This window comes from Juglans regia, chromosome 11, assembly GCF_001411555.2.
Source record: "Juglans regia cultivar Chandler chromosome 11, Walnut 2.0, whole genome shotgun sequence".
Taxonomy (NCBI): domain Eukaryota; kingdom Viridiplantae; phylum Streptophyta; class Magnoliopsida; order Fagales; family Juglandaceae; genus Juglans; species Juglans regia.
The window spans coordinates 15,152,519-15,180,180 of NC_049911.1; the positions used below are offsets into that span (position 1 = coordinate 15,152,519).

General features: G+C 36.4%; 1 protein-coding gene across 1 annotated transcript in view; it reads left to right on the forward strand.

Moving 5' to 3' along the window:
• LOC108990931 (ALBINO3-like protein 2, chloroplastic) overlaps positions 1 to 9,320 on the forward strand; it is a 52,620-nt gene extending 43,300 nt beyond the window's left edge. The window contains exons 9-14 of the mRNA XM_018965059.2: positions 6,101 to 6,253; positions 6,353 to 6,408; positions 6,522 to 6,639; positions 8,533 to 8,622; positions 8,803 to 8,912; positions 9,005 to 9,320. Of these exons, the coding sequence (XP_018820604.1) occupies positions 6,101 to 6,253; positions 6,353 to 6,408; positions 6,522 to 6,639; positions 8,533 to 8,622; positions 8,803 to 8,912; positions 9,005 to 9,161 (684 nt within the window). The 3' untranslated portion in view covers positions 9,162 to 9,320. The remainder of the gene's footprint in view (positions 1 to 6,100; positions 6,254 to 6,352; positions 6,409 to 6,521; positions 6,640 to 8,532; positions 8,623 to 8,802; positions 8,913 to 9,004) is intronic.
• The last annotated feature ends 18,342 nt before the right edge of the window (positions 9,321 to 27,662 follow it).

Sequence of the window (27,662 nt, forward strand, 5' to 3'; positions counted from 1 at the left end):
TGAGATTATGCTTGAATGAATAAATTTGTTTGATTAATTGAATGTTACTAAAAATCGTATGAAAGCAATGAGATATTCATGTAGTAATTCAAGTAAGTATGCCATGTAATAGATTAGCCATATTATGCGAGCCATGTTCATGTAGTACTTAGATTATGTATGCCATGAAATGTCATAAAATATTCAGATCATATTATGTTATGCCATGTATAAGAAAGTACCATGTTATGTTATGCCATGTATAAGGAAGTGTCATGTTATGCTATGTCATGCTATACCATGTTCAAGAATATGACATGCCATGCTATGATATGTACAAGAATATGACATATTATGCCATGTTATGCTATGCCATGTACAAGAATATGCTATGTTAGAAATATTCATGAAAACCTAATACATTTTCATGCATTAAGGAAGTTAAGAAATATTACGGTGCCACGGACTCAAGCGTGGTTAACCATAAGTTAAGTGAAACACGGACCCAAGCGTGTTTCACTCCATGTTATGCAAGTTAAGTGAAACACGGACCCAAGCGTGTTTCACATCATGTTATGCAAGTTAAGTGAAACACGGACCCAAGCGTGTTTCACATCATGTTATGCAAGTTAAGTGAAACACGGACCCAAGCGTGTTTCACTCCATGTTATGCAAGTTAAGTGAAACACGGACCCAAGCGTGTTTCACATCATGTTATGCAAGTTAAGTGAAACACGGACCCAAGCGTGTTTCACTCCATGTTATGCAAGTTAAGTGAAACACGGACCCAAGCGTGTTTCACTCCATGTTATGCAAGTTAGTGAAACACGGACCCAAGCGTGTTTCACTCCATGTTATGCAAGTTAGGTGAAACACGGACCCAAGCGTGTTTCACTCCATGATAAGACAAGATAAATAAGATATTATGCATTCACGATTACATGTTTGCCACGATTATGTATGCTTCCGCTTTTGGTCAATGATTAAAACATCTGCTATGTGAGTCTATAATGATATACGTATGTAAAATCCTTCAGAAAGTCATGTTACGTGTTTGATTGTAATCTATGAAGTTGTAGGTATGTTTTGAAGAGTCTCATAGAAATGAAATGTATGTTACAAAAATTATATTTTTTTTTTTTTTTTGATCAGTAAAAAGTACAAAAATTATATTTTACGGTATGATGTGCTACTTACTGAGTATTCGACTCATTTTGTTTGTTTGTCTTCTTGTTTTCTTCTATGTCTAATTCTCGCAGATGATGTCTATGATGATGCAGAGTTGGATGGCCAGGAATAGATCTAGTACAAAGACTTAGGAATGAATAAGTGATATTCACACAAGAATTAGATTCCTTTTTATGTCATTCATAGGATTAGTTTGTGTTCTTTTATTTTACGTTTAGTTGTTAAAACAATCATGTTCAATCTAGTTTTAATGTTTTGATGAATTTCAATAAATGAGGTATTTCTGGATATGAATATCTTTACCGGGCACTAAGTTATAAATGCTAATAACATCTCTATCCTACGGGAACGGGGTGTTACAATTGGTATCAGAGCCCAGGTCGAGAGATTCTGTAGACTTTTAAAAACAAAATGATTCTAGGATAGAAAATACCTAGGATGACTCCTGGCTATCTTGAAGTTCAAGAGAAGTTATTTACTATTAAGTTGATGTTTGTTGTCTTGTTTTGCTTGATTGAATGATTGAATTATTACTTGCTTATTGAATAGATGGTGTTGTTAGAACGACACCGGCTGATAGGCATTTTGGAACATGCTCGTTTAGCTATATTTCCCTATAAGCTATTTATTTTATTTTTTTTAAGCACTTGAAACTTGGTTGATTTTTAATTGCTTTTGCAAGTTTTCTTTTGGATTTCTTCTAGTATATTTTATAAAGATCGGGTATTGAGTACACTTTACATCTCGAGGACGAGATTTCTTCTAAGGGGGGTAGATTGTAACACCCCGAGTCCAAAAGTGTGATTTATTATTATTATTATTATTGTTTTTGTTATTGTTATTGTTATTGTTTTATTAGATATGTCTTGAGGTAGTAAATAGTATGATCATATAAATGTATGCGTATTGTGAATATTATTGTCATATATGAAAATATGATGTGCTTATGATGGTTATCTACGCTACGCTAAGAGACAAGCCAATGTTAGATTCCTTTCATGATCTTGAGGGAATATGAGATTATGCTTGAATGAATAAATTTGTTTGATTAATTGAATGTTACTAAAAATCGTATGAAAGCAATGAGATATTCATGTAGTAATTCAAGTAAGTATGCCATGTAATAGAATAGCCATATTATGCGAGCCATGTTCATGTAGTACTTAGATTATGTATGCCATGAAATGTCATAAAATATTCAGATCATATTATGTTATGCCATGTATAAGAAAGTACCATGTTATGTTATGCCATGTATAAGGAAGTGTCATGTTATGCTATGTCATGCTATACCATGTTCAAGAATATGACATACCATGCTATGATATGTACAAGAATATGACATATTATGCCATGTTATGCTATGCCATGTACAAGAATATGCTATGTTAGAAATATTCATGAAAACCTAATAAATTTTCATGCATTAAGGAAGTTAAGAAATATTACGGTGCCACGGACTCAAGCGTGGTTAACCATAAGTTAAGTGAAACACGGACCCAAGCGTGTTTCACTCCATGTTATGCAAGTTAAGTGAAACACGGACCCAAGCGTGTTTCACTCCATGTTATGCAAGTTAAGTGAAACACGGACCCAAGCGTGTTTCACTCCATGTTATGCAAGTTAGGTGAAACACGGACCCAAGCGTGTTTCACATCATGTTATGCAAGTTAGGTGAAACACGGACCCAAGCGTGTTTCACTCCATGTTATGCAAGTTAGGTGAAACACGGACGCAAGCGTGTTTTACTCCATGTTATGCAAGTTAGGTGAAACACGGACCCAAGCGTGTTTCACTCCATGATAAGACAAGATAAATCAGATATTATGCATTTACGATTACATGTTTGCCACGATTATGTATGCTTCCGCTTTTGGTCAATGATTAAAACATCTGCTATGTGAGTCTATAATGATATACGTATGTAAAATCCTTCAGAAAGTCATGTTACGTGTTTGATTGTAATCTATGAAGTTGTAGGTATGTTTTGAAGAGTCTCATAGAAATGAAATGTATGTTACAAAAATTATATTTTACGGTATGATGTGCTACTTACTGAGTATTCGACTCATTTGTTTGTTTGTCTTCTTGTTTTCTTCTATGTCTAATTCTCGCAGATGATGTCTATGATGATGCAGAGTTGGATGGCCAGGAATAGATCTAGTACAAAGACTTAGGAATGAATAAGTGATATTCACACAAGAATTAGATTCCTTTTTATGTCATTCATAGGATTAGTTTGTGTTCTTTTATTTTACGTTTAGTTGTTAAAACAATCATGTTCAATCTAGTTTTAACGTTTTGATGAATTTCAATAAATGAGGTATTTCTGGATATGAATCTCTTTACCGGGCACTAAGTTATAAATGCTAATAACATCTCTATCCTACGGGAACGGGGTGTTACATCCAACTTCCAGTCTTGAGCTGCCCTAATGAAATCAACATTCCATTCAAGGGAGCCACTAGAAAAAAGCATGTGGTCCACTATCGCTGCATCCTTCACTCGTGCAAGCCCAAATATGGCAGGGAAAGTGTCTTGAAAACATCTTTCACCACACCTCTTGTCATACCAAAATCTGGCACGAGAGTCGTCACCTACTACAAGATTTCAAGAATTCCATAGTAATGCTAGTTTTGAAAGAAGTCTGAATGCTACATTTTTAGTACTTATTCCCAAAAAGGTAGGATTAGTGAATGTTCGAGACTATCGTCCCATAAGCCTCGTGAATGCGGTTTACAAGATTTTACCCAAGGTACTAGGCTGCTAGCAAACCGATTGAGTATGGTGATGAAAAAGTTAATCTCGAAGCCGTAAAATGCATTTGTCAAAGGCAGACAAATCTTGTATTCGGTCTTAATTGCTAATCAAGTGTTGGATGGATGACTCAAATCTTGAGAACCGGTGTTACTTTGCAAACTAGATATGGAAAAAGCCTATGATCATGTAAATTGGAAGTTCCTACTTTATCTACTTACAAGATGCGGTTTTGGTGAGAAATGGTTGAATTGGGTAGAATTTTGCATCTCAATAGTTCGCTTTTCTGTATTGGTGAATGGTTCACTAGTGGGTTTTTCTGACTCCTCACATGGCTTAAGATAGGGGGATCCGCTCTCTCCCTTTACTCTTTTTATTTGTCATGGAAGCTCTCAGTCAGATGATCGCGGGCCTCGTGGAAGGTGAGTTTCTTTATGGTTTTTCGATGGGGAATGGTAATTTTCCCAACAAGTTTGGAAAAAGCCCATTGTGAAACCATTAGGGCCTGAGGCCTTGTCACTAGCCATACCTCGAACGACTTTGCGTACTTCTTCTTCAAAGGGCCTCTCAAGCCATCCTACACTCAGTGGGTCTAGTACAGAAAAAGTCAAACCACCTACTGTCGGTCTCCATGGTTGTTGTTAGATGTTCATAAGATTGTGCAATGTGGTTCTTGATGATTGACTGGTTGGAAGATATTGCTCCATCTATCATTAACATATCAATAGTGTTATTCCTTCGGTGCGAATTAGCCACCCTATGGAAGAATTTTGTGCACTTGTCTCCCTCTTTGAGCCATAGTGCCCTTGATTTCTGTCTCCAAGAGATCTCTTCCATTAATATGACTCGTAACTATCTGCCTCTTGCGAGTTGTTTTGGATTCAAAAAGAGTTCTAGCCTCCTCTTCACCCTCCAAACTCTGTAGCTTTTCTAGAAGGGAGCGTTGCTGTAGACCTACATTGCCAAAGACTTGTTCATTCCATTGTTTCAAATCTTGTTTCAACGCTTTTAGCTTTTTCGCCATTATGAATCTTGTAGAGCCTTGGAAATCATAAGAAGACCATCATTGTCGTACCCTGTCTACAAAACCGTCAGTCTTAAGCCACATATTTTCAAATTTAAAATACATTCTGCCTCCTTGGATGCCTCCACAGTCTAAAAGGATGGGGAAGTGGTCTGAGCATACCCTAGGTAATCTTCTTTGAGTTACCTCAGGAAAATGTAACTCCCATTCTGGAGTTAGCAAAAATCTATCAATTCTCGACTAGGATGGGAGTTCATGAGTGTTAGACCAAGTATGCGGTGTATTTGGTGGGAAAGGAACAAGAGATGTTTTAATAATAAGGAGCGAACAAGAGATGTTTTAATAATAAGGAGCGCACCATGGAGGAAATCTGGAAATGCTTTGTGTTTTCTTTATTTCAATGGTTTTCAGCTATAGTGCTTAATGGAGATTCAGCTCATGATTTTCTGTTTTCGTTTCCTTCTTTATAGAATGTAATTAGGTGTTTTATTTTGCATACTTCCTGTATGCATGGGCTGCGCCTATTTCATTCGATGAATAAAATTCTCTCTTACTTATAAAAAAAAAAAGAGATGGCTGGATTTAGATTTGGGAACGGAGGAAGGAGAGCTGGGAGAAACCGGAGCATCTCCCTTCCTCCGGATTTCTATGCTGGTGATTAGTAGCTTGAGGTTTTCTGCAGGGGAGCTTCTTGCTGCAGAGAGAAAAAGGGAGGAACAAGATTCCAACAAGGATTGGATAAGCATTTGCTTGCCCTCAAAGGGGAACTATATGGAAAATGATATTTTCTTATTTAATGTTGGGGAAAATAGGGAAAATATGATGGGACTTTTGGGGATTGTGAGATGATGGCGGAAGTAATCGAGGATCACTTCTTTAGATCCTTCTATCATTGGACGGTTGCTCAATATGGTTTTTCTATTTCTAGCTTTCAAGTATGTTAATGTGTACTTGGGTAGCACCCTTTTTTATTATCATAAAGTTTAACTTATCACCAAATAAAGTACTTGCAAGTATTTTGGGGGTGTGTATTCTGAGATTTTTATCCTTCCATACTCAGTGCTCGGAAAGTTTTGAAACTCATTAGTATTCTTTAAACAAGCTTTTGTAAATGAGTTTTCAAAGTCATCTGACAAACTCTCAATTTTGCAGCAATTATCTCTCAGCCATCCGGCTGTACGTGCAAAATTGGGGTTACCAGACAAGGGTGCTCCAACTGTTGATCCTGAAATAACACCCATAGATTCTCCAATAAAGCAGGGAAAAGTTTCTGTACAGAGCTTATCCCCTAAAGAACTGCTTGCTGTGAGTGGCTAAAAGCATGATTCTTGCCTCTTGGTACATTACATTAACATTAAAGATGCTACATGTATTTTCAATGTTCATGGCTCCTATTTTTGACAGCTCTCAGTTAAGCTCTTAGCAAAAGGGCAAAAAGAAAGTGCGATTCCTTTGCTACGGTAATTTGCTCCTCGTTAACTTTCTGCTTTGTCCATTCAACTTTTTATATTTCAATGCTATGTGACAGCTTTGTCCTTGGCTGTTGAGTTGCATTAACAACTTTTGATTACAGGATGGCACTTGACAAGGATCCTGAATACACGAGAGCTATGATCGTTATGGGGCAGACGCTATTGCAAAATGGACAGCTTGTAGAGGCTACTGGATACTTAGAGGGTGCCATTTCCAAGGTTTAACTTAATTCTTTTTTTTCTTGGTAAGATACCTTAATGTGTGAAGTTATAAAAAATGGATCATTTTCACTATGAATTTCAAGAATAGTTGTGGGGATCTTGATGTCGTGACTTCTTTCTACAAGAAGCGTAGAGGTGGCCCATTGTGCAGAAGCATGTGCACGTTGATTTGAGGATCAATGAATTTTTTATGTTTGCCAGAACTCAAAGTATGCAGAGGATGGTGGATGCCTTGAATGATCGGCCCTATTTGCCATTAACCCATGGATTGTGGGTGGAGTATGGCTGTGATGTCCAAAAGTGAGTCACCCTTGATTTTAAACTTAGGAAGCAGCAGTTCTTTTGATTCTTTCTCCACTTGGAAACCTGCGTATGCTTCTAGTTTTGGGCAAGTGTTGTCTGTTTTTATGGTGGAATTAGGAAAGATTTCTCGAGAGGAGTTGAATTTGGCTTCCGTCATTCAGGAAACAATCACAAACTACAACATTGAAATTGAAACTAATTGCGCTTGGGGTCGAGGTATCAAATTCAAGGGAAATAGATCCCCAAGCACAAGCCAAGAAGTACTCTCTGCTCATTTTAGAGATTGCTGCGTCACATGCAATATGTTAAGAAGGGACTGGTTGTGAATCACCCGAATGTGGACCATCTAAGTTATATTGACTACTGCGAAGGCTGAATGGTGCACTTTGGTCTGGTCTAGGCTCAATTTCTGCACTGGTTATAGGTTTTGAGGTTGTCAGCAGAGCAGTTCATGCAATTTTCCAGAGAGGCAATTTTAATCTGTCTTTCAATTTGAGTTTACAGTTTTTTTTCCAGTCGGATTTATTAAGGGGATTAGAACTTGATAGTGCTTGCTAAGTGAACTGCTTCCAAAGTTTTTCTAATCTAATTTATCAAGAGGATTGGAACTCATGGTGCTTTGCAGAGTTAACATGTGTTGGTTTAATTGAGAAACCTTTGCTATCTTGGATTCATCACAATTTTTCGTACATGGCATTGCTATCATGTTGAGAAAGAAGAATTTGTAGCTTATTTTGAGCACTAGCATGATTGTAAGTTTCATGTATTAAAGGTTCATTCCATTGCATTGAGTTTTGAGAATTGGGCCAGATACCATTTGATCTTCATGCTGTGCTATTTCAACATTCCATGGCCTTGGTTTGAACAAGGGTAATCCATGGATGTTCCCATATGCATTTGGCGGACCCGTGGATTTGATAGTAGGATCCTCTAGCTAAGAGATCTCCGATCTTTCTGTATCCAAGAGTCGAAAGACTTTGATTTTATCAGTTGGAAATATTTTAAGATATTTATTCCTCAGACGATGGGCCCAAATGTAATTTTAATTTGGTTGTACTCCAATCCTATTTGGCTACTAGGGCTATATTCGTTTCATGAGTTTTCCTTAACCCTAGTCTGCTCGATGATCCTGGTGTGCAAATGGATTGTCAAACCTCAAGAACTGATTGGAATATTTTCTTATCATTGAATTCCCACGAGATACTTCTTTTGTTTTGAGGTTTTTGGAATGATGGATAACAACTTGATGTAGGAAGACAAAGCATTTGCATCCGAATTGATCAAAATTGTGCAACAGCCTGTGATAATAGCATTCCAGACGAAGACATTTTTTGGATGCTTCCTTTGAGCTCATGAATAGCTTCCTTCTTTCTTTTAGTGCTCAAATTGATAGTTGGTTTTTCTTCATTCATGTTCTCACCTGTCCAAGCACTGCCAATGTTGGGTAGCTTTAGCTTTTTTTGGTAGGTTTGATGAATATAAAAAAATGATCCGCTTAAAAAAATTGTTATAATAGATGTCTCTTGTGCTTCTGGGAAGTTACCTTTTTCATCCCATAATCAGAGCTGTTGTCTTATTCCTTGTCAGCTCATCCTTGCTGGTGATCCAACAAGTGTGGAGGATGTTGATCTTTTAATTCTTTCATCTCAGTGGGCTGGTGTTGCTTGTACACGGCAGGTACATATGACGCTAGGGAAAAATGCCATACAAAAAAACATTATAAAATGCCATACAAAAAGATTTATATTTTTTCTTCATCTTCTAGTTTTTGTGTTTAGGGCAGGCTTAAGGACATAATGCTTTAATGCTTTTTTATTTTATTTTATCCTATTTCCACCATATTCTATAATTTGACAGGGGAAGAAAGCAGAAGGAATCGTACACCTGGAGAGAGTTGCAAGTATGAAAGAACCCGAGGAACCAACGTGCAAAGCTCATTATTTTGATGGTTTGGTATTGCTTGCAAGGTATGGATTGGAGCAGTTAATTGCATTAGTTTCCATTTCTTAATTGCTTGCTCATTGAAGTGTTGAATATAAGTAAGTACTTGGCTTTCCAGTGCTTTATATAACGAAGGTCGGAAAACTGAAGCTGCAAAGTATCTGCGCTTGGCTGCTGCTTATAATCCTGCTTACAATGAATACTTGGAACAGTGTGAAAATGACGAGGACAATTTTGTTAGTGATCTCGTCAGCAGCAGGAGGGGAGATTATTGATCACAATTTTTTTTTTTTTAAATTTTTATGGCGCAACGAAAACATTTTTTTATTGTTATTAGTTTGATTCTGATTAAATTGTATATGCGAATAAGCATAAATTTTTACTGCGATTCATTGTAATAATGTCTTTTGAAATAGTAAGGTCTCAAAAATCAATTGACTATAAGCTTTTTTATTATGGACAATTTAAACTATAAACAGTAAGGACTATAAGCTTTTGAAACAGTAAGGTCTCAAAAATCACTTGACTATAAAGAGTAAGGTCACAAATGCCGTACTGAGAGAATTTAGACGCTAAGTTGTTGGCTCATGGACTATTATTCAAGTGGGTATATGACATAAAGAAGAAGGTTTGTGTTGTGAAATGTTGTGTAAAATACACATATCAACGATGACAAATAAAGTAAAAGCAAAATAATCAAGAACACGATGCACAATATACGTGGTTCGACAAATTGTCTACGTCTACAGAACTGGAGAAATCTTATTAACAAGAGGAGATTACAATTACTCAATTTCAAATCACACTCTCTAGAACTTTTTTCTCTCACACAATATGCACTTACTAGACAATTATTCTCTCTTAAATATGTTTGAGGCTGTCCAAGACATGTCAAAATATGACATATATAGCACACGGCGTGGAAACCTTAATCTGGCAAAACTGCGTACTTCGCTCGAGTAGAATGTCGAGCGCGCCTCGAGCGAACAACCAAATGAACATTGGCTCGAGCGTAGTGTTGAACAGGACTCAAGCGAACACTAGGGTTTGCGTCTCGCTTAAGCGAAGTGTCGAGCGAGACTTGAGCGAATTTTCAGCAAACACCTTTTTCAGCTCCAAAACCAGTTTCCACATATATCCCAACAATCTCCCACTTGGAGACTGGGTCTCCACATGCCAGCCATTGCTTCCAGTCAAGCCCTATCATCTCTGCAGTTCACAGCTCGCATCTTCAAGCTAGAAGACGCATTGAAGCCCGACTTCAGTCTTCTACATACATCGCCCTTAGTCAGCACATCCACAGGGCGACTCAACTCCCACTGCATTAGGAGTATCTAGTTTCGAATTGATCTTGACAACCTTAGCCTTTTTGCGCTCTTGTATTTTCCTACACATCACTAGATCCTGATGTTAAATACAAAGAGTTAGATCTCTTACCATACGTTAAGACCAGCGCACTTTTAGTGATCTTCGAAGCTCTTCCAGAGAACGCAACTGCAAAACCGCTGTCATCAAGCTGTCCCATAGAGATTAGGTTTTTCTTCAGATTTGAAACATATCTAACTTGTTGTAAAGTCCACACGCTCTTGTTTGGAAGTGTGATGTGCACATCACTCACTCCCACTACATCCAGTGCCTCTCCATCAGCCGCATACATCTTCCCAAAATCACCAGCAACATAATTCTGCATGATTTCTTGATGTGAGGTGCTATGGAATGAAGACCCTGAATCCAACACCCAATCATCAATCAGACTGTGCACTGCAAGAAATAAGGAATCATGAATTTCTTCTACCACTATGTTCACAACATCATTCTCAGCACTTTCTTGATTCCTGCAGTTTCTCTTGATGTGGCCCGGCTTGCCACAACTCCAGCATGTGATCTGCTGCCCAGATCTCGTCTTGTCTTCTCTCTGCTCTTGGAGTTTGACTTGTCATATCCTTTACCCCTATTGTCAACAATCAAGGCCGATCTAGAATTAGAGGACTCACCCAAGTGTCTCCTACGTACCTCTTCAGCAAGTACCATGTCACGTATGTCATCGTAGTTCAGTTTCATCTTACCAGTTGAACTACTCACACCCATCCTCATGGCCTTCCAACTATTTGGCAACAATGCCAACATAATCAATGCTCTGATCTCATCATCAAACTCAATCTCTATGGAAGACAGTTGATTTATGATCGTATTGAATTCATTTAAGTGTTGGGTTACAGACATACCTTATGATATCTTCAAATTGAACAATTTCTACATCAAGTGCACCTTCTTGTTCGCAGATGACTTTTCATACATACCTGACAAAGTCGCCATGAGATCTACCGTGGTTCACTCCTTAATGACATTATGTGCCACTGTTCTGGACAAGGTCAGCCGAACAAGACTTAGAACCAGCCAATCTAATAGGGTCCACTCAGCAGCATCATCCATACTCTCCGGCTTCTTTCCCAACAGTGGAAGGTGGAGCCTCTTCCCATAGAGATAGTCCTCAATCTGCATCTTCCTGTACCCAAAATTAGTGTCATCGAACTTCTCGATCCCGGGTGCGATCACTTTATCTCCAGTCATCATTTTCCTTCACATCCGACCTTGGCTCTGATACCAATTGTTGTGAAATGTTATGTAAAACACACACACCAACGATGACAAATAAAATAAAAGCAACACAATTAAGAACACGACGCACAATATACATGGTTCGGCAAATTGCCTACGTCCACAGAGCTACAGAAATCTTATTAACTAGATGAGATTACAATAACTCAATCTCAACTCACACTCTCTAGAGCTTTTTGCTCTCTCACACAATATGCACTCTCACTAGATAATTTTTCTCTCTTAAAATATGTTTGAGGACGTCCAAGACATGTCAAAATATGACATATATATAGCACACGGCGTAGAAACCCTAATCTGGCAAAACTGTGTACTTAGCTCGAGTGGAGTGTCGAGCACGCCTTGAGCAAACATCCAATTGAACATTGGCTTGAGCGGGGTGTCGAGGGGGACTCGAGCGAACACTAGGGTTTGCGTCTCTCTCAAGTAGAGTGTCGAGTGGGACTTTAGCGAACTCTCGGACTTGAGCATCACTCGAGTGGTATGTCGAGCGAACTTTGGCTCGAGTCAACTTTCAACAAACAGATTTTTCAGCTCCAAAACCAATCTCCACATATACCCCAACAGTTTGCTCTTAGGGAAGAAAAGCTCTCCCATTAAACTCTCCATATCCTCCCTTTGTCCTTTGCTAGAGAGCACCTCCGAGGCAAAGAGAGGAGCTTCGGCACTTCGAGCCACCCTTTCCTGTTCTTGCCTATTTAGGTTTGATCTTTTGTCTTTGTAGGATGATCTTTGATGCCCCCGTCTGTTGCCTATCGATCATCATATGCTACCATACATCAGCCATAAACCTTCCTCCCTCTGTTCTCTTTCTAAGGAGATCGTCTATCCCTCTAGATGATGTGCACATGAGCCATAAGTGTTGTCACTAGTTCACGTAGGTCTTGTGTTGTAGTCTTCCAAAAAACTACATGTAGGCACCCCTATGCTCCTAAACAACCATAATGCGATTATGTAGTCGATTCCCCTTTTTATTGCCTCTCTAAACACCCCCTCGTAGCCAATCACCCGACAGTGCATATGTTGATGACGTTTGCCACAGATTCTCTCCCATCGCTCGAACATCCTCAACTCCACTTGAGCATTGGATTGTAGGTGATTTTAGTTGTTTTGTTTGCTTGTAATGTGCTTGATTGTTGTGTATTTTGTTGTCTTTTTTCATGGTTGTAGGAAGCTTGATCTCGTGTATTTTGTCAACAACCTTCAAGCATGCTCATATCAACCACTCTCTTCCACCACGACCACCATGTGATGCTACTTCTAGTGGTTTGTTCGCGCACCACTATCCTTGTGTGAGTTGTTTAGGTAGGCGAATTGGGTGGGTCCCTAGGCCATCCATTTGCCCTCACATTGGCAAGCAAGAACTATAATTTTTAGGGTTTTGGGTTTGAGGTTGGGATTTGAGATTGTTTGGGTTTCAAGGCTTCAGTCATTTTTTGGGCTTTCAGATTGAAACCCTAATCAAATTTAGAGTTTGAGTCCAGAACCGTAATTCGATTGAATCCTTAAATAGATTAGGGCTTCAATCCAATCTCCAAATTAGATCAAGATTTCAAATTGAATCCCAATTTAGATTAGGATACTTTATCAAATTTCTAAACTAGATTAAGATATCATTTTAGCGATTTAATCTCCTTAAGTTGATTGATTTGTGCAATATTGACTTTGTGTTGTTTGGTTTGTGACTTTGTATGGTTGAATTTGTGATTTTGTATTGTGCTAGGATTAAATATAATGGCATTGAGTATGAGAATTAAGCATGAGATATATTTGGGAGATTTGAGTAAGATCAACTTCATTATACATTGGTATTGCCCTTAATCCATAGTATAAACTTGAGGGAATAGTGTACGAGTTACAACAAATCAATGGAAAGGTATGAGTGGCGCAAATGGTAGAAAGGGTTAAGGACACCCTTAATCAGTTGTATGTGGACTATAGTTCATTCAATGCAGGTGATACCGAGACTCAATTATCCACCGCTTCTCCTCCAACTGAAGACACCTTAAACAGAAAGCACAAGTGGAGTACAAGGTTTGGCGATACTCGAGAAAAGAAGAGTGTAATTTAGATGATTAGAGTTGGATAGGTACGTATTGGCAATGTGTCATTATGGAGGATTTCAAAATTTTAACATGGTGAAAGATAAACCACGTCAAGTATTCTCTCTTGAGAGGTAGCCCATAATATTTTGGTCATCCCTATTTTCACAGTAGCCTCAAATCTGACTTTAACATCAAGAGACACATATTGGATCCATTCAAGAATTTATTCTCTTAAAACAGTGGAGGTTTTGATTTATGCTCAAAATTGGATACAAGACAAACCCCTTGAGGTTCGTGATATAGTGAACTTTGTGGAGATTTACAAGGAGGATGAAAGTTGTAAGTGCTCATGATTAACTAATTCAAGGTTTTTTAAATTTGTTATGAACATTTATTTTTACACGTTTTGATTTTCTTGTAGGGATTACTCTGGGAAAAGAAAATCTTAATCTACTTTGACCATTGCCACACAATTTTGATCTTTGATATGGTTTGTTAATACACTCCCTGTATGTTTTTTTCCCCTACTAGTGTGAAGCTTTGACATTTGATTTTGGATGATGGAAGTTGTCACCTGAATTATAGAAAAGGCCTTTGTTATTATTGGATTATTTGTAAAAGTTTCAGAATTTTAGTTATTTGGTTTTATATTAGTTAATTTGTGAGTAATTTGTTTTTAGTCCTTATTTAGATATAGTTAACTTTGAAATTATAGTATAATTTGTAATTTTTATAGTTTCGAATGGGCTGGGCTTTAATCATTTTATATATGCAAAAATAAACAAAAAATAAATAAAGTGGGCTGAACTTTGAGAATGCGTTTATGCCCAATTTAGTTGTGGGTGGTAGACGACCTGCAAGTGCAAGGCCCATTTGCCTACTTTACACCTAGACAAGGGTCTTGCGTATAAGGATGCCAATATATGACATGATTTGTAAATTCGATACGAATATGATATGAAATAAGCGGGTTTGAATTTGATATAAATAGATTTGGTTAAAATGGATTGACTTGATAATATAAGATTAATAAATATACCAATTGCGCGTCAACCTACAATCAACTAGTTAACACAAATAAATCATATTTTCAAATTTTATAAATATCTAGTTTTATATGCTTTTTTTGTCGTTGGGATGTAATATTAATATTAGTATTTGACTACTTAATATCTCAACCTATTAAAATTTATTTTGTTAACATGTAATTTTATTTTATAATAATATTAATTTTCTTATATGTTATTTGTTTGGGTATTAATAATAAAATATATTATCATGAATCAAGTTGTAATTATGAATAACTTATATTGTTATCCTTGTATTATATATGAGATTATATTAATTTGGTTAAAAAATAAATATACAGGTTATCTCAACCTATTTATATGAAATAAGTTAAATGAATCATATCCAAGTTAATTCAATAAAAGTTAATTATTAAAAGAATTAAGCAGGTCGTGTCGTATCAACTGTTATTTACATGGATCGTGTTAAGATTTTAGGGTATGATCTGTTTAATTAAACGAATCATTTTAAGTTAATCTATATTGTCTAATACTCATAAATTAACAAGACACAAAAACCATTCGCAAATAGGGATGTAAGACTATCGGTTTGGATAAAAAAAACCGACTAGACTGGATCGATAGTCTTATTGGTCGATCTTGGGGTATATTTTTTTTACCGGCTCGGACCGAGACTGACCGAATGTATATATATTTAAATATTTTATATATATAATATATTATTTTATATAGTAGTTGTATAAGTTAATTATGTAATTTTCATATAAGGGATCACCATTAACTATATATACAATGAAATTATTTAATATTCATTAATTATATATAAAATGTTAAAGATATCACTTAATTTTAATTTTACAAATTTAATTACTTTTTTGTATAATTTTTCTATCAAAAAAAGAAAACAGATGAAAAAATGTTCATGAACCGAATCGGACCGATAGCTAACAGTCCGATCCAACAAAAATGCTGGATCAAAATTTTCGGTCCATGACCTCCCAGATTGATTACACCCTTATTTGCAAACATAAATCACCCTTTAGTCAGGGTGGCCCAACCCCATTGATTATACTTTTAGTTTTAACTAACTAATATTGCCCATGGGAAGGCCATGCACTTGCAATCAATGTTTTGAATACCGTATAGGTAATCGTTTCGGTCGAGATAATGAAACGAGATATTTCGGATACCGTTTCAGAATAGTCTATATATAAATAAATTATATATATATAAATTATAAATAGTCTAGTCTGAATTTGGGGTCAAAAAATGAACTTGTAGTTTGAAGAAATGAAAAAAAAGAAAAAAGTAAAGGTTGAAATATCGGCCAATATGGGCCGAAACGATCGAAATTCTGACCGGTACGAAAATATACCCTTCTCTGTACCGGCTATGCCATAGAAACAAAATATTTCGACCGTATCAGCCAGTATGATATGAAATTCAAAACCTTGTTTGCAATCACAGGCTAGCCAAACTCATGTTTCAGTAGGAAGACGTGATCCATTGTAAGAGCATTGTCATTGCCAAGTTCAAAATTTGACTAAAACTTGAGGTTTTAGCCAAAATTTTTGGAGAAATTAATCCATATTGGACTAGTCATTTCAAAGTCAAAATAATAATATAATGTTAAATATTTTAATTTTTTTTTATATTTTACAAATACACTCCATATATTAATTAATAATTTAATTTTTACTGTCCAAACAAATTATTTAACACGATAACTACCTCACTCTCTCATGTCTTGTTTTCTTTCTTGAAGTGATTTGGCTCAGAAAGGAAGAGAATGAAGAAGGCTTTCGGGCACAGAAATGAAGAGAATGAAGGAGAAAGGAAGAGAAAGGAAAAGAAGGGAGAGAGGAGATGAGAGAGTGAGTGAGAAAAGTGGAAATATTTTTTAATAAAATATTATTTTGGTTGGTGAACAGTAACTCACCAAATATGGCTTTGATTTTCTATTTATTGTAGCTTATAACTTGACTTGAAGTGATTTGGCTAGTCTAATATAGCTGATTTTAGAAAACTTTAGTCAAAATTTGGACTTGGTTGGTATTTGGCTAGTCCAATGCCAGTGCTCTAAGACAATTTAACTTCTGAATACTATGGATATGCAAAACACCGATTGTCTGATTTTGGCACTGACTTCGAACAGAGTTTGAGTTTCGAGAAAGAGTTATGCTACATGGAGTCCATTTCGTGCACAATTTATGCACCCCCGCTCACGTGGCGGGGCAATTTTAGAAAAACCAAATTAAGATCAAAACTCCAAGACTGTAAGAGCTTTATATCCACTATACCATCATGAAAAATCAAAGCACAATTCACCTCACTACAACTTTCAGCTCATTGAATTCCCGCTTCTCCTAAAATCCAATAAAGAAAATTTGGATCAGATTGGGTCTCTATAGTATTGAGATGAACAACCCTCACAATCAACTCAATAAACTAGCAAATTCATTTAGGAAATTCACTTGACTTTTTTTTTCAATTATTTGAGAGAAACATTTTTCAAATTGGTAAAACCCAAATGGCAGGTGAACCAAAGAAAAGGAAATTGAAAAATTTAGAAAAGCTAACCCTTTTACAAGCTGAAAAAGGATGGTGAACCATTGCTTGCCCAGCCAATGGGAATATAGGGGCTTCGGGGTATTGAACAAAAGAGGCCTAAATCTAGTCCCTGGAAGAAAAATAATACAGGAAAAATTGAAAAAAACTTAAAAATAGAAGAAAAAGAACGTTTCCAAGTGAAACAGAGTTTAATACCTTTGGTGAGGCCACCAATCTTGATCCCGGTGACCACCTTCTCCTCTGAGCTTTCCATATGGATGACCATAGAACTTAAGCTCCAATTAGTCAGCTTCTCATACGAAAGTATCAAATTATTTTGAAAGATATTTTTTTTTTACCTAAGAAATGTATTTTTTGTGATGCAGGGAACAAGGAAAATGATTTTGGTGTTGCATAAAACAAATACCGAACTGTTAACGGAGCTTGAGATAAATCTTCTTTATTCTTCTTCTTCCTCTTCTCTCATTTGGTCTTTGAAAACGGAATTCAGTATGGGTGTTCAAACTTCAAAGAAAGAGATTAACAGTCTCTCCGGGTTTCTCAGTGAATGTAAACGCTAAAACGAACAAGAAGAACATCAAATCATTGTGTCGTTGGATTTTACGTTGCTACAACAAGAGAAGAGGAGTTCGTTTTCTTAGAGCACAACAAAGAGAAGACGAGATGTGATGAACATTTAGTTTTTGGTACGCACCGTTTTGAACGTTTGGGGTCAAACCATTTTGCTGCCCTTCATTTTCCCCTCTCGTGTAGGGGTGGCTGGTGGGCCCCTCCCTCGTTGCCCCGCCTCGCCCAGCATAGAGAGGGCCTAGCGGGGGCGGGGGGCAGGATGATCCCAGCGGGGCCCCGCCCCGCCCCCCGCCCCCGCTCCACATATAAATTATTTATTTATTTATATATATATAAATAAATATATTGTATATAGATATATACAATTTATTAAAAATTTAAAATTATATTCAAGTTATTGGATTACCTTAGCTCCTAGGCCCACCTTTATATAGGAGGCCAAGACAATACAATAGTCATTCTTAAGCAATGTGAGAGTTACTACTAAGTCCCACATTACTTAAAGATGACTATTGTATTGTCTTGGCCTCCTATATAAAGATTGGTCTAGGATGCCAAATCAATCCAAACTCTAACTCAAATGAGTTTAAGTTTTTTTTTTATATTTATAAATTTTAATTTATTATTTAAATTATATTATAATTTGGGTCTAAAAAATATTTTTAGACCAAAACAATTTTTTTTTAAACACAATGTGGTGCCGAGGGGCAGGGGAAAACCCCCAAACCCCGCATGGTGCTGGGCGGGGTGCGGGGGAGGGTACCCCCCGCCCCACACCATGCGGCTATCACCCTTACTCGTGTGCACCATTTCATTTTACTAGTGGCAGCTAGATGGATTTTGTGCACAAGAGGTGTACGAAATGGTCTGGATTTTGCTTTTTTCTTAAATAAAATCTAGACCATTTCGTACACCTCTTGCACACAAAATCCATCTAGCTGCCACGAGTTAAATAAAATAGTGTGCATGGGAGGAAAAAATGAAGGGCAACGAAATTGTTTGACCCCAGACATTCGAAACAGTGCATACCGAAAACTAAATGTTCTGCATGTCTCCTCTTCTCTTCGTTGTGCTCCCCAAAAGCAACCTGCTCTTCTCTTCTTGTAGCAAAGTAAAATCCAACGAGACGATGCTTCGATATTCTTCTTGTTCATTTTAGCATTTATAGTCACTGAGAAACCCATACAGACTATTAATGTCTCTCTCTTTGAAGTTTGAAGACCTGTACTGAATTCAATTTTCAAAGACTAAAGGAGAGAAGAGGAAGAAGAAGAAGAAAGAAGATTTATCTCAAGCTCCGTTAACTGTCCAGTATTTGTTTTCTGCAACACCAAAATCACTTTCTCTGTTCCCTGCATCACAGAAAATACCTTTCTTTGTTTTAAAAAAAAATTATCTTTCAAAATGATTTTGATACCTTCATATGAGAAGCTGACTAATTGGAGCTTAAGATCTAGGGTCATCGACATGGAAAGCGCGGAGGAGAAGGTGGTCACCATGATCATGATTGGTGGCCCGACCAAAGGTATTAAACTCTGCTTCACTTGGAGACTTTCTTTTTCTTTAATTTTTAAGCCTTTTTCAGTTTTTCTTGTATTATTTTTAGGGTGCAGTTACTATGCCGCCCCATTTTGACTGCTGGGCAGTAAGCCCAGTGTAAATTTTTTTTTTTCTCTCTTTTATCTTTTCACATTTTTTTTACATATTTAAATACATTTAAAAAATAAAAAAAAATACACCAATACATTTAAAATCACTTCCTTAATTACAAAGTAAAAAAAAAAAAAAAAATTGACTAGCGGTCAAATGGAGGTATCACTTTGGAGAGGCAAAGTAGTGTTTCTCTTATTTTTAAGCTCGGAGGAGAAGATGGATTTCGTTAATAAGGGTTGCACGAAATAGTTTGGATTTAGCTTTTTCCTTTGAGAAAATGGAATTGAAGTTTGGATTTTTAGTACCAATCAAGTTGAAGTCTTAGTTAATTCCTGACCCACTTCGACTTGTTGCTCTGACTCCACTCTAAAATCCACCTCCGACCTGTACTTCTGACTCCGAAGTTTGTATAAGTCAATTATAAAAATATGTATTATTTATCTAGTGATCATATATACTTATATTGAAAGTGTATAAATTATGTAATTATATTGAATACTCTACTAGTATATAGTAATTATTACAGAATAATATTAATAGACTAATAATCTAGTATATATAAACACTACACATTAATTGATAGTATCGCTATCATATATATTACATATGTTATGGTAGATAAAACTTGACTAACTAATAGTGAGTCATGTACCATATATATATATATATATATATATATATATATATATATATATATATATTTATTTATTTATTTGCCCCGTTTGGATGTTGAGACGGTCTAAGTCCATCTCATGTCAACATCCAAACACCATTCAAACATAAACATTTTTCAATTTTAAATTTTTAAATTTTTAATTTTTTCATCAAATCATTATCTAATTATAACAAAATTTTCAAAATTTCAAACAAAATACAAAAAATAATTCAACTTTTCCAAATCTCAAAACAAAAATTATATTTTAACACTATTTTAACTTTATAATTTTTTAATCAACTTTTTCTCTCTTATTTCCCAAAACCTCATAAAATATCTTAACTCAAATCACTTTATTGCTATTCACAAATATTTTACTTTTATTCACATATTTTTCATCTCATCTCAACATCCAAACAATGCCTTAAGACAATCTATTGTCTTGATTCTAATATAGTAATATGTAACTAGAAAAATGATGAAGTGTAATTGTATATATAGAACAATTGTTGATAGTTATACTTTATAAACTACACATGACTCAATACTAGTAAATTAGTAATTTTTAATTATCAATGATTCAATACTAACAATTCAATTTAGTTTTTAAAAGAACTACAAAAATGCTTTTTTTAATTAAAAAAATTAGGGTTTAAACAGAAGGGCCCATTGTATATTTAAATTTCTTTTTTATTTTTATTTTAATTTCAGGTTTGCATAGCATATTTCTAGTTATATTTTTAGTTTTTGCATATCTAAAATCAGTTTTTTTTTTTCCTTTTTGTAATGTTTTTAGTAAACTTGTAAGCCCCCAAAAAACGATATATTAATATATAAAATCTTGTTTAAAAATCGGCTAAATATAGAACCAAATGCAAGTTTAAAAATGTAGACTAAAAATTCGTAGAAAACAAAGTCCAAATCTGACTCTAATTCGTTTTATCGAAATTGGAATCAGAGCAGATTCTGGATAAGTTGGAGTCAAAATTTACATTTGAACTACGATTAAGTCGGAGTTGGAGTCGGATTTCCTAGATACCAACCAAAGTCACTGCTCAACCCTACTAAAAACTATTAACATTATGTACTAATGACATCTTTACGTTGGTTGTCATGTAAAATAGACCATTACACCCTCCAAGCACAACGGCCACATAGAGAATGTATAGTTTTTGAAAAAGATATGCACCATACATGATTATTTATGCCCAACTAAACACTAAAATATAAATAAAAAAATCCTAAAATCTCTAACCTTAATTCTTTTTAAGGTTGCATTTGGGTGTTGAGCTGAGTTAAGCTCTCTATGAATAGTAGTGAGTTGAGATGGTAGAGTGAGTTTTGTGGGGTCCACCTAAAATGAGTTTAAATGTGTTTGGATGTTAAGATGAGTTTAGATGTATTTATGAGAAGTTGAAAAAGGTTGTGGGTTCCACATGTAAAGAAGTGTTGAATTGAAAAAAGTTGTGAGTCCCACGTGTAAAGATATTTTGAATTGAGATAAGTTTAATAATTTGAGAGTTGGGTATTTGGATATTTGACTTAACTTAAAATTAGACTGAACTGAGTTGAACTCGGATGAGTTTAACAACCAAATGGGGCCTAAGACCAACTCTATCCACCACTCTTCTAGTCACTCTGCCTAGTGGCTGCAACTAAAGAAATTATTTGAGTAATCACCATCAATTCGACTACCAATCATGGATGTAGCGAGCGGCAATTAGAAATTGTTCAGAGGTCTTCAAAAACTGACTAATTGTCATAAAAAATCATGTCAATTTTTGACAATTAGTATCTCCTCTCTCTGTGTCGCAGGGTAGAGGTTTTTTTTCTCTCGTCTCCAATACGAGGTCGAAGGAATGTCTGAGAATCTAGATGAACTCTATGCGAGTTTGTCTTTAACTGAGAAGGGAAATGAAGAGGTTTCGGTGGAGACTAGCAGACCATAAGAAGTGCTAGAATGTGGGGAGACTTGTTTGATTTATGAAGCTTTTGATTAGGAAGCATTATAATCACGAAGCGTTTAAACAGACTATGAGGAAAGTTTGGAGACTAGTGAAGAATGTGAACTTTCGTGATCTAAATGCTGAGTTTACTTTGGTTGAGTTTAAAGATGCAAGAGATAAGGCAAAGGTCCTAAGGGAGGGTCCTTGGACTTTTGATAAACATCTGGTACTCTTGAAGGCGTTTGATGGTATGATGCAAATCAGTAAGCTGGAATTGGTGCATGCTCATTTCTGGGTCTGGATATATGATTTACCATTGATGGCTCGTAATATGTATGTGGGGAATCTGATTGGTAGTGCTTTGGGGGAGGTTTTGGACATTGATCTGGGTAAGGGTATATGAGAGCTCGAGTAATTCTTGATATTTTGAAGCCTTTATTATGCAGGAAGCATATGACTATGGGGGAAGGAAATTCATGTTGGGTTTGCTTCTCTTATGAGCGATTACCAGACTTATGCTTTTACTGTGGAGTAGTGGGCCATACATTGAAGGAATGCGACGTTGCGGATGCTACCACTTTGGACCATGAGAAACTTCCTTATGGTCAATGGCTGAGAGTTAGGTTTTCAACTCCTCAAAAGGGAGGGAGGCGTGATGCTTGTAATTCAAAAATTGCAGAACCATGGACAGCGGCAGTGGCGACGGGGAATGACACTCCGATGAGTAGTAAGGTTAGCGGTGATAAGGGTCCGATTTTTATGGAGATAGTTACGCCTAATCTCTGTGGGAATGTGGGGAAGTGTATTCTAGTAACTGACGAGGTGGAGCTAAATGCGGGGCTTACACCTATGGGGGATGTTGCTGCTTCCGTTGATTCAGGGGTAGTGGTTGCTGTGGTGTCAAAGCAGTTGAATGAAGAAGAGCTACGGTTTTTCTAAAGGGGAAAAATGAGGATGATGGGCTTACAAAATTTATTATCCTAGACGAGTCACATATGGCTTGGGCCTTGGTTTCGACCCAACTAGTGTTGGCTTGAGTTCAGTATTATCTCGCCCGTTACAAATCAAACCTCAGAGGAAAAGTGTTCGTGCTCGAGGGCGATTATCAAAGGCTAGGGCTTCAAAATCGGATCTTGGCTCTGATCAGGGAGAGGAAGAAAGCTTCAATCAGAATCGAACCTCGACAAAGGGAACTCATGGCAAGAAAAGAAAGGGTGATGTGCTCTTGGAGGAAGACACAATACTGAGTAAAAGAATTGCGGGCTCTGTTTCGGCAGAACCATTACCTGAGAGATCGGTAGCGGCTGTTGCACAAACCCTCTAGGTCCAATGAAGCTCTTAAGCTGGAATCTCAGTGGGCTTGGGAACCCACGGAGTATTTGTACTCTTCGTGATCTGATTACAAGAGAAGTTCCCGATGTTCTTTTTCTGCAAGAAACAAGACTGAAGTCTCAGCAAATGGAATTTTGTAAGTTTAAATTTGGATTTCGTAATTGCTTTGGTGTTGATAGTGTGGGTCGTAGTGGTGGCCTTGCTTTGTCGTGGAAAGATGAAGTTAATTTGTCTATTGTTAATTTCACAAAAAATCATATACATGCTATTGTTACAAATGATGATGGGGGAAAATGGTTGTTAACAGGGGTGTATGGGCACCCAAATTGCAGTTTGTGGGTTGAAATGTGGAGTTTGTTAAAGGCTTTAGGTCATGGGGTAAATTCACTGTGGTTGGTTTTTGGGGATTTCAATGAAATCCTTACTAATTTTGAGAAGTATGGAGGTAATTTAAGGAGTGAAAATCATGAGGGAATTTAGGTTGGTGTTAGTTGATTGTGAGCTTAGAGATTTGGGATTTGTGGGTCTTCATTATACTTGGAGTAATAGGAGGGAAGGGAATGGACTGATTTGTGAGAGATTGGAAAGATTTCTTGCTAACTCTATGTGGTGTGAGCTGTATCCGCATCTAAAGATTCAGCATGGGGTGGCAGCTTATTCTGATCACATTCCTTTGTGGTTAGATACAGATGGGACTTTTGTTAAAAGAAAGGGTAGAAGATTGTTTAGGTTTGAAGCCATGTGGGTGGGGGAGAAAGAGTGTTCATCCATTATTGAGAAAGCTTGGCGGCAAGTAGATGGTGATAATTCTTTGATTTGTGTTATGGAGGGTATTTTAGCCTGTGCAGTGGATTTGGGGAGGCAGAATCAGAGTTCTTTTGGATATGTTTAGAAGGAATTAACAAATGCAAAAACGAGACTGAAACTGTTGCAAGAAAGTGATCCGAGTATTTATTTAGTGCATGAGCATAACAAAGCCAGGGAAGAGGTTCAAAAGTGGCTTGAAAGGGATGGATTAATGTAGAAACAGAGATCTCGTGTGATGTGGCTTAGAGAGGGGGACAGTAATTCAAAGTTTTTTCACTCTAAGGCTTCTAGTCGAAGAAGGAGGAATATCATTGCATAGTTGCAAGATGAATCTGGAAATTGGATTAAATGAGGTCAGATGGATAATTTAATCATTGACTACTTTAGTAATTTATTCTCAGCTGTAGGGCAAGTGGAATTGGAGGATGTTGTGTCTGGTATAGAGGCTAAAGTCACTACTGAGATGAATGTTGAGGTGTTAAAACCCTATATGGCTGAGGAAGTGGAATTAGCACTCAAACAAGATGCACCCTTCAAAAGCTCCTGAACCAGATGGGATGTCTCCTAGTTTTCTTTCAGAAGTTTTGGCTTGTGATAGGTAAATCTGTTACTGATTTTGTGCTCTTAGTCTTGAATACTGGAGAGTTTCCTAGGAAGTTAAATCATACTTTCACCACTTTAATTCCTAAGAAAACCTCTCCCTCTAAAGTAGCAGATTTTAGACCTAGTAGTCTTTGCAATGTACTTTATAAGATTCTATCAAAAGTCATTGCAAATAGACTAAAAAAAGTGCTGCCAGAAGTGATTTCAGATTCTCAGTGTGCTTTTGTTCCTGGTAGACAAATTTCTGATAATGTGTTAATAGCCTATGAGTTGTTGCATTTTCTGAGATACAAGAGAATTGAAAAAAGGGATTTATGTCTCTTAAACTTGACATGAGCAAGGCATATGATAGAGTGGAATGGGTGCTTGTGGAAAAAAATGATGGAGGCTCTTGGTTTTGCTAGTGGACTGATAAATGTAGTGATGAAGTGTGTGGGAACAATTTCTTTTTCAGTTCTTGTAAATGAGAGTCCAAAAGGTAATATAATTCCAAGTAGAAGAATAAGGCAAGGAGACCTCCTATCTCCTTACTTGTTTCTTTTGTATACTAAAGATCTTATTTCTCTGTTAAAGCGAACTGTTGGGAGAGAGGTAGTGGAAGGTGTTAGAATTTGCAGAGGAGCCCCTAGAGTTAATCATTTGTTATTTGCGGATGATAGCGTAATATTTTGTAAAGCTAATGTCTTTACTAATGAAAAGATCCAACTCTTTGTTGAACAAGTATGAGAGAGCTTCGGGTCAGTGTATTAACAAAGATAAAACTTTAATGGTATTTAGTAGGAATGTGAATGATGACTTGAAAGATGAGATTATGCAACTTTGGGGGGCAACTATACTCAACAGTATGAGAAGTATTTGGGTCTTCCACCTATGGTTGGGAAAAAAACAAAAAAAAAAAAAAACATCCTCGGGTATTAAAAAGAGGTTGTGGTAGAAATTATAAGTGTGGAAATGAAATTTGTTGTCTCAAGGGGGTAGGGAGATTCTTATTAAGGTTGTATCAATGATCATTCCAACATATGCTATGCGTTGTTTCTTGTTTCTGATATCCTTGTGTTATGAGTTAGAGATGATGATGGCTAAATTCTGGTGGGGAAATCAGTCTCAGGGGAATAAAATAGATTGGGTTAGTTGGGAGAAACTTTGTAATTCAAAGTTTAGAGGAGGCATGAGTTTTAAAGATTTAAGGCTTTTTAATTTGGCTCTTTTAGCCAAATAATGATGGAGACTTATAAGAAATGAGGGCTTTCTTCTATACATAATTTATAAGGCAAGGTATTTCCCTAACACAAGTTTATTTGAAGTCAAAGTTGGTCTTAATTCATCCTATGTGTGAAAGAGAATTTGGGAAGTTGTTCAATGTATGGAAAGAGGTTGTAGGTGGCGTGTGGGCAATGGGAAATCTGTGAGAGTCTTCAAAGATCCATGGATTCCAGACTATAATCTGCATGATATCCATCAAGATGATGCTGAGATTGATGAAAACTTAAGAGTTCAGTCTCTAATAGATGAAAATACAGGTTGGTGGAAGGTTCAAGCCTTAAGAGTTCTATTCAATCCAAATGTGGTTCAAGAGATCATGAAGATGAATGTCTCTACAAGCTCTGATGACTCTTTGTTTTGGGTTCATGAGAAGAATGATATTTATTCTGTTAAGAGTGCTTATAGAGTGCTACAGCAGAGTCAATCTCAAGAAGGGGGCCAACATTCAAGGGAAAGAAGTCGATCAGGTTTTTGGAAATGCTTGTGGAGTTTGAAGCTACCGAGAAAAATGAAAATATTTGCATGGAAGGCATGTCAAGAACTGCTGCCAACCTGAAGAGAAAACATGCGTTGGAGGATGACCAGTGTGTGTTTTGTGCTCGAGTAAGTTAAGATGTTGCTCATGCTTTGTTTTACTGTTCAGATGTGAGGAAGGTATGGATGGAGTATTGTTCTCAACTTGGTAATGTGGATCCTGAATCTCTTTTTGGGATTTGGCAAACTTAGCTCGGGATAGAGGGGCAGAGGAGTTATTGAATAGATTTATTGTAATTACTTGGGAGCTTTGGTATAAATAAATTTCTTTATGAGCATGTTTCTTTACAAATTAATGTAGCAGTGAATAATGCTTTTTATATACAACATGAATATAATCAGTTGCAAGTCTTTGATGTTTTTAATAAGAAGATAAATAGAGTTGTGTCCTGGAATCCTCCTCCTATTAGATTTTTGAAGTTGAATGTTGATGGAGCTACTTTTTGTGATCAAAATTCTACTGCGGTGGGGGTACTTCTTAGAGATTATAATGGTGATGTTGTAGTAGCTTGTAGTAAAGCTGAAAGTGACGTCTCTTCTGCAGAATTTATTGAGGCTACTGCTTTGTTAAGGGTATTATATTTATGTGCTTAATGGGGAGTTCCAAAAGTGTTGCTAGAAACTGATTGTTTGATACTTGTTCATGTTTTGAATGATATATTTGAGACTGTAACAGACTTTAATTTTATTCTACAAAATATTCGTAGACTCATGAGAGGTTTTCAAGAAGTAAAAGTTGTTCATGTTAATCGGCTAGGCAACATGGTTGCTCATAAGTTGACAAAACATGCTTGGAAAGTTGATGATGTTGTGATGTGATAGGACTATTGTCGTTCATTTTTAAGTCAAGCTATTTGACTTGATAAGAATTCTATTTATAAGGATTCTAATTGATTTTAATTAATATTTTCTTATTATAATTAAAAAAAAAAACACTGACTAAAATTTGTTGGAATTTGACAAGTGGTTATTGAATCTAGCAAACTCCGACCGGAGACCGTTAATTGCGTGTGGGCGAGTCTATTTTATTTAACACGAAGATACTGATGTGGCACTTTTTTGTTGGAGGGCGTAGAAATGGGCTATATAAAGGGATATGAGTAGGCAATATAAATGGATTAGTTTAACAACATCTCCCTAAGGAGTAGAG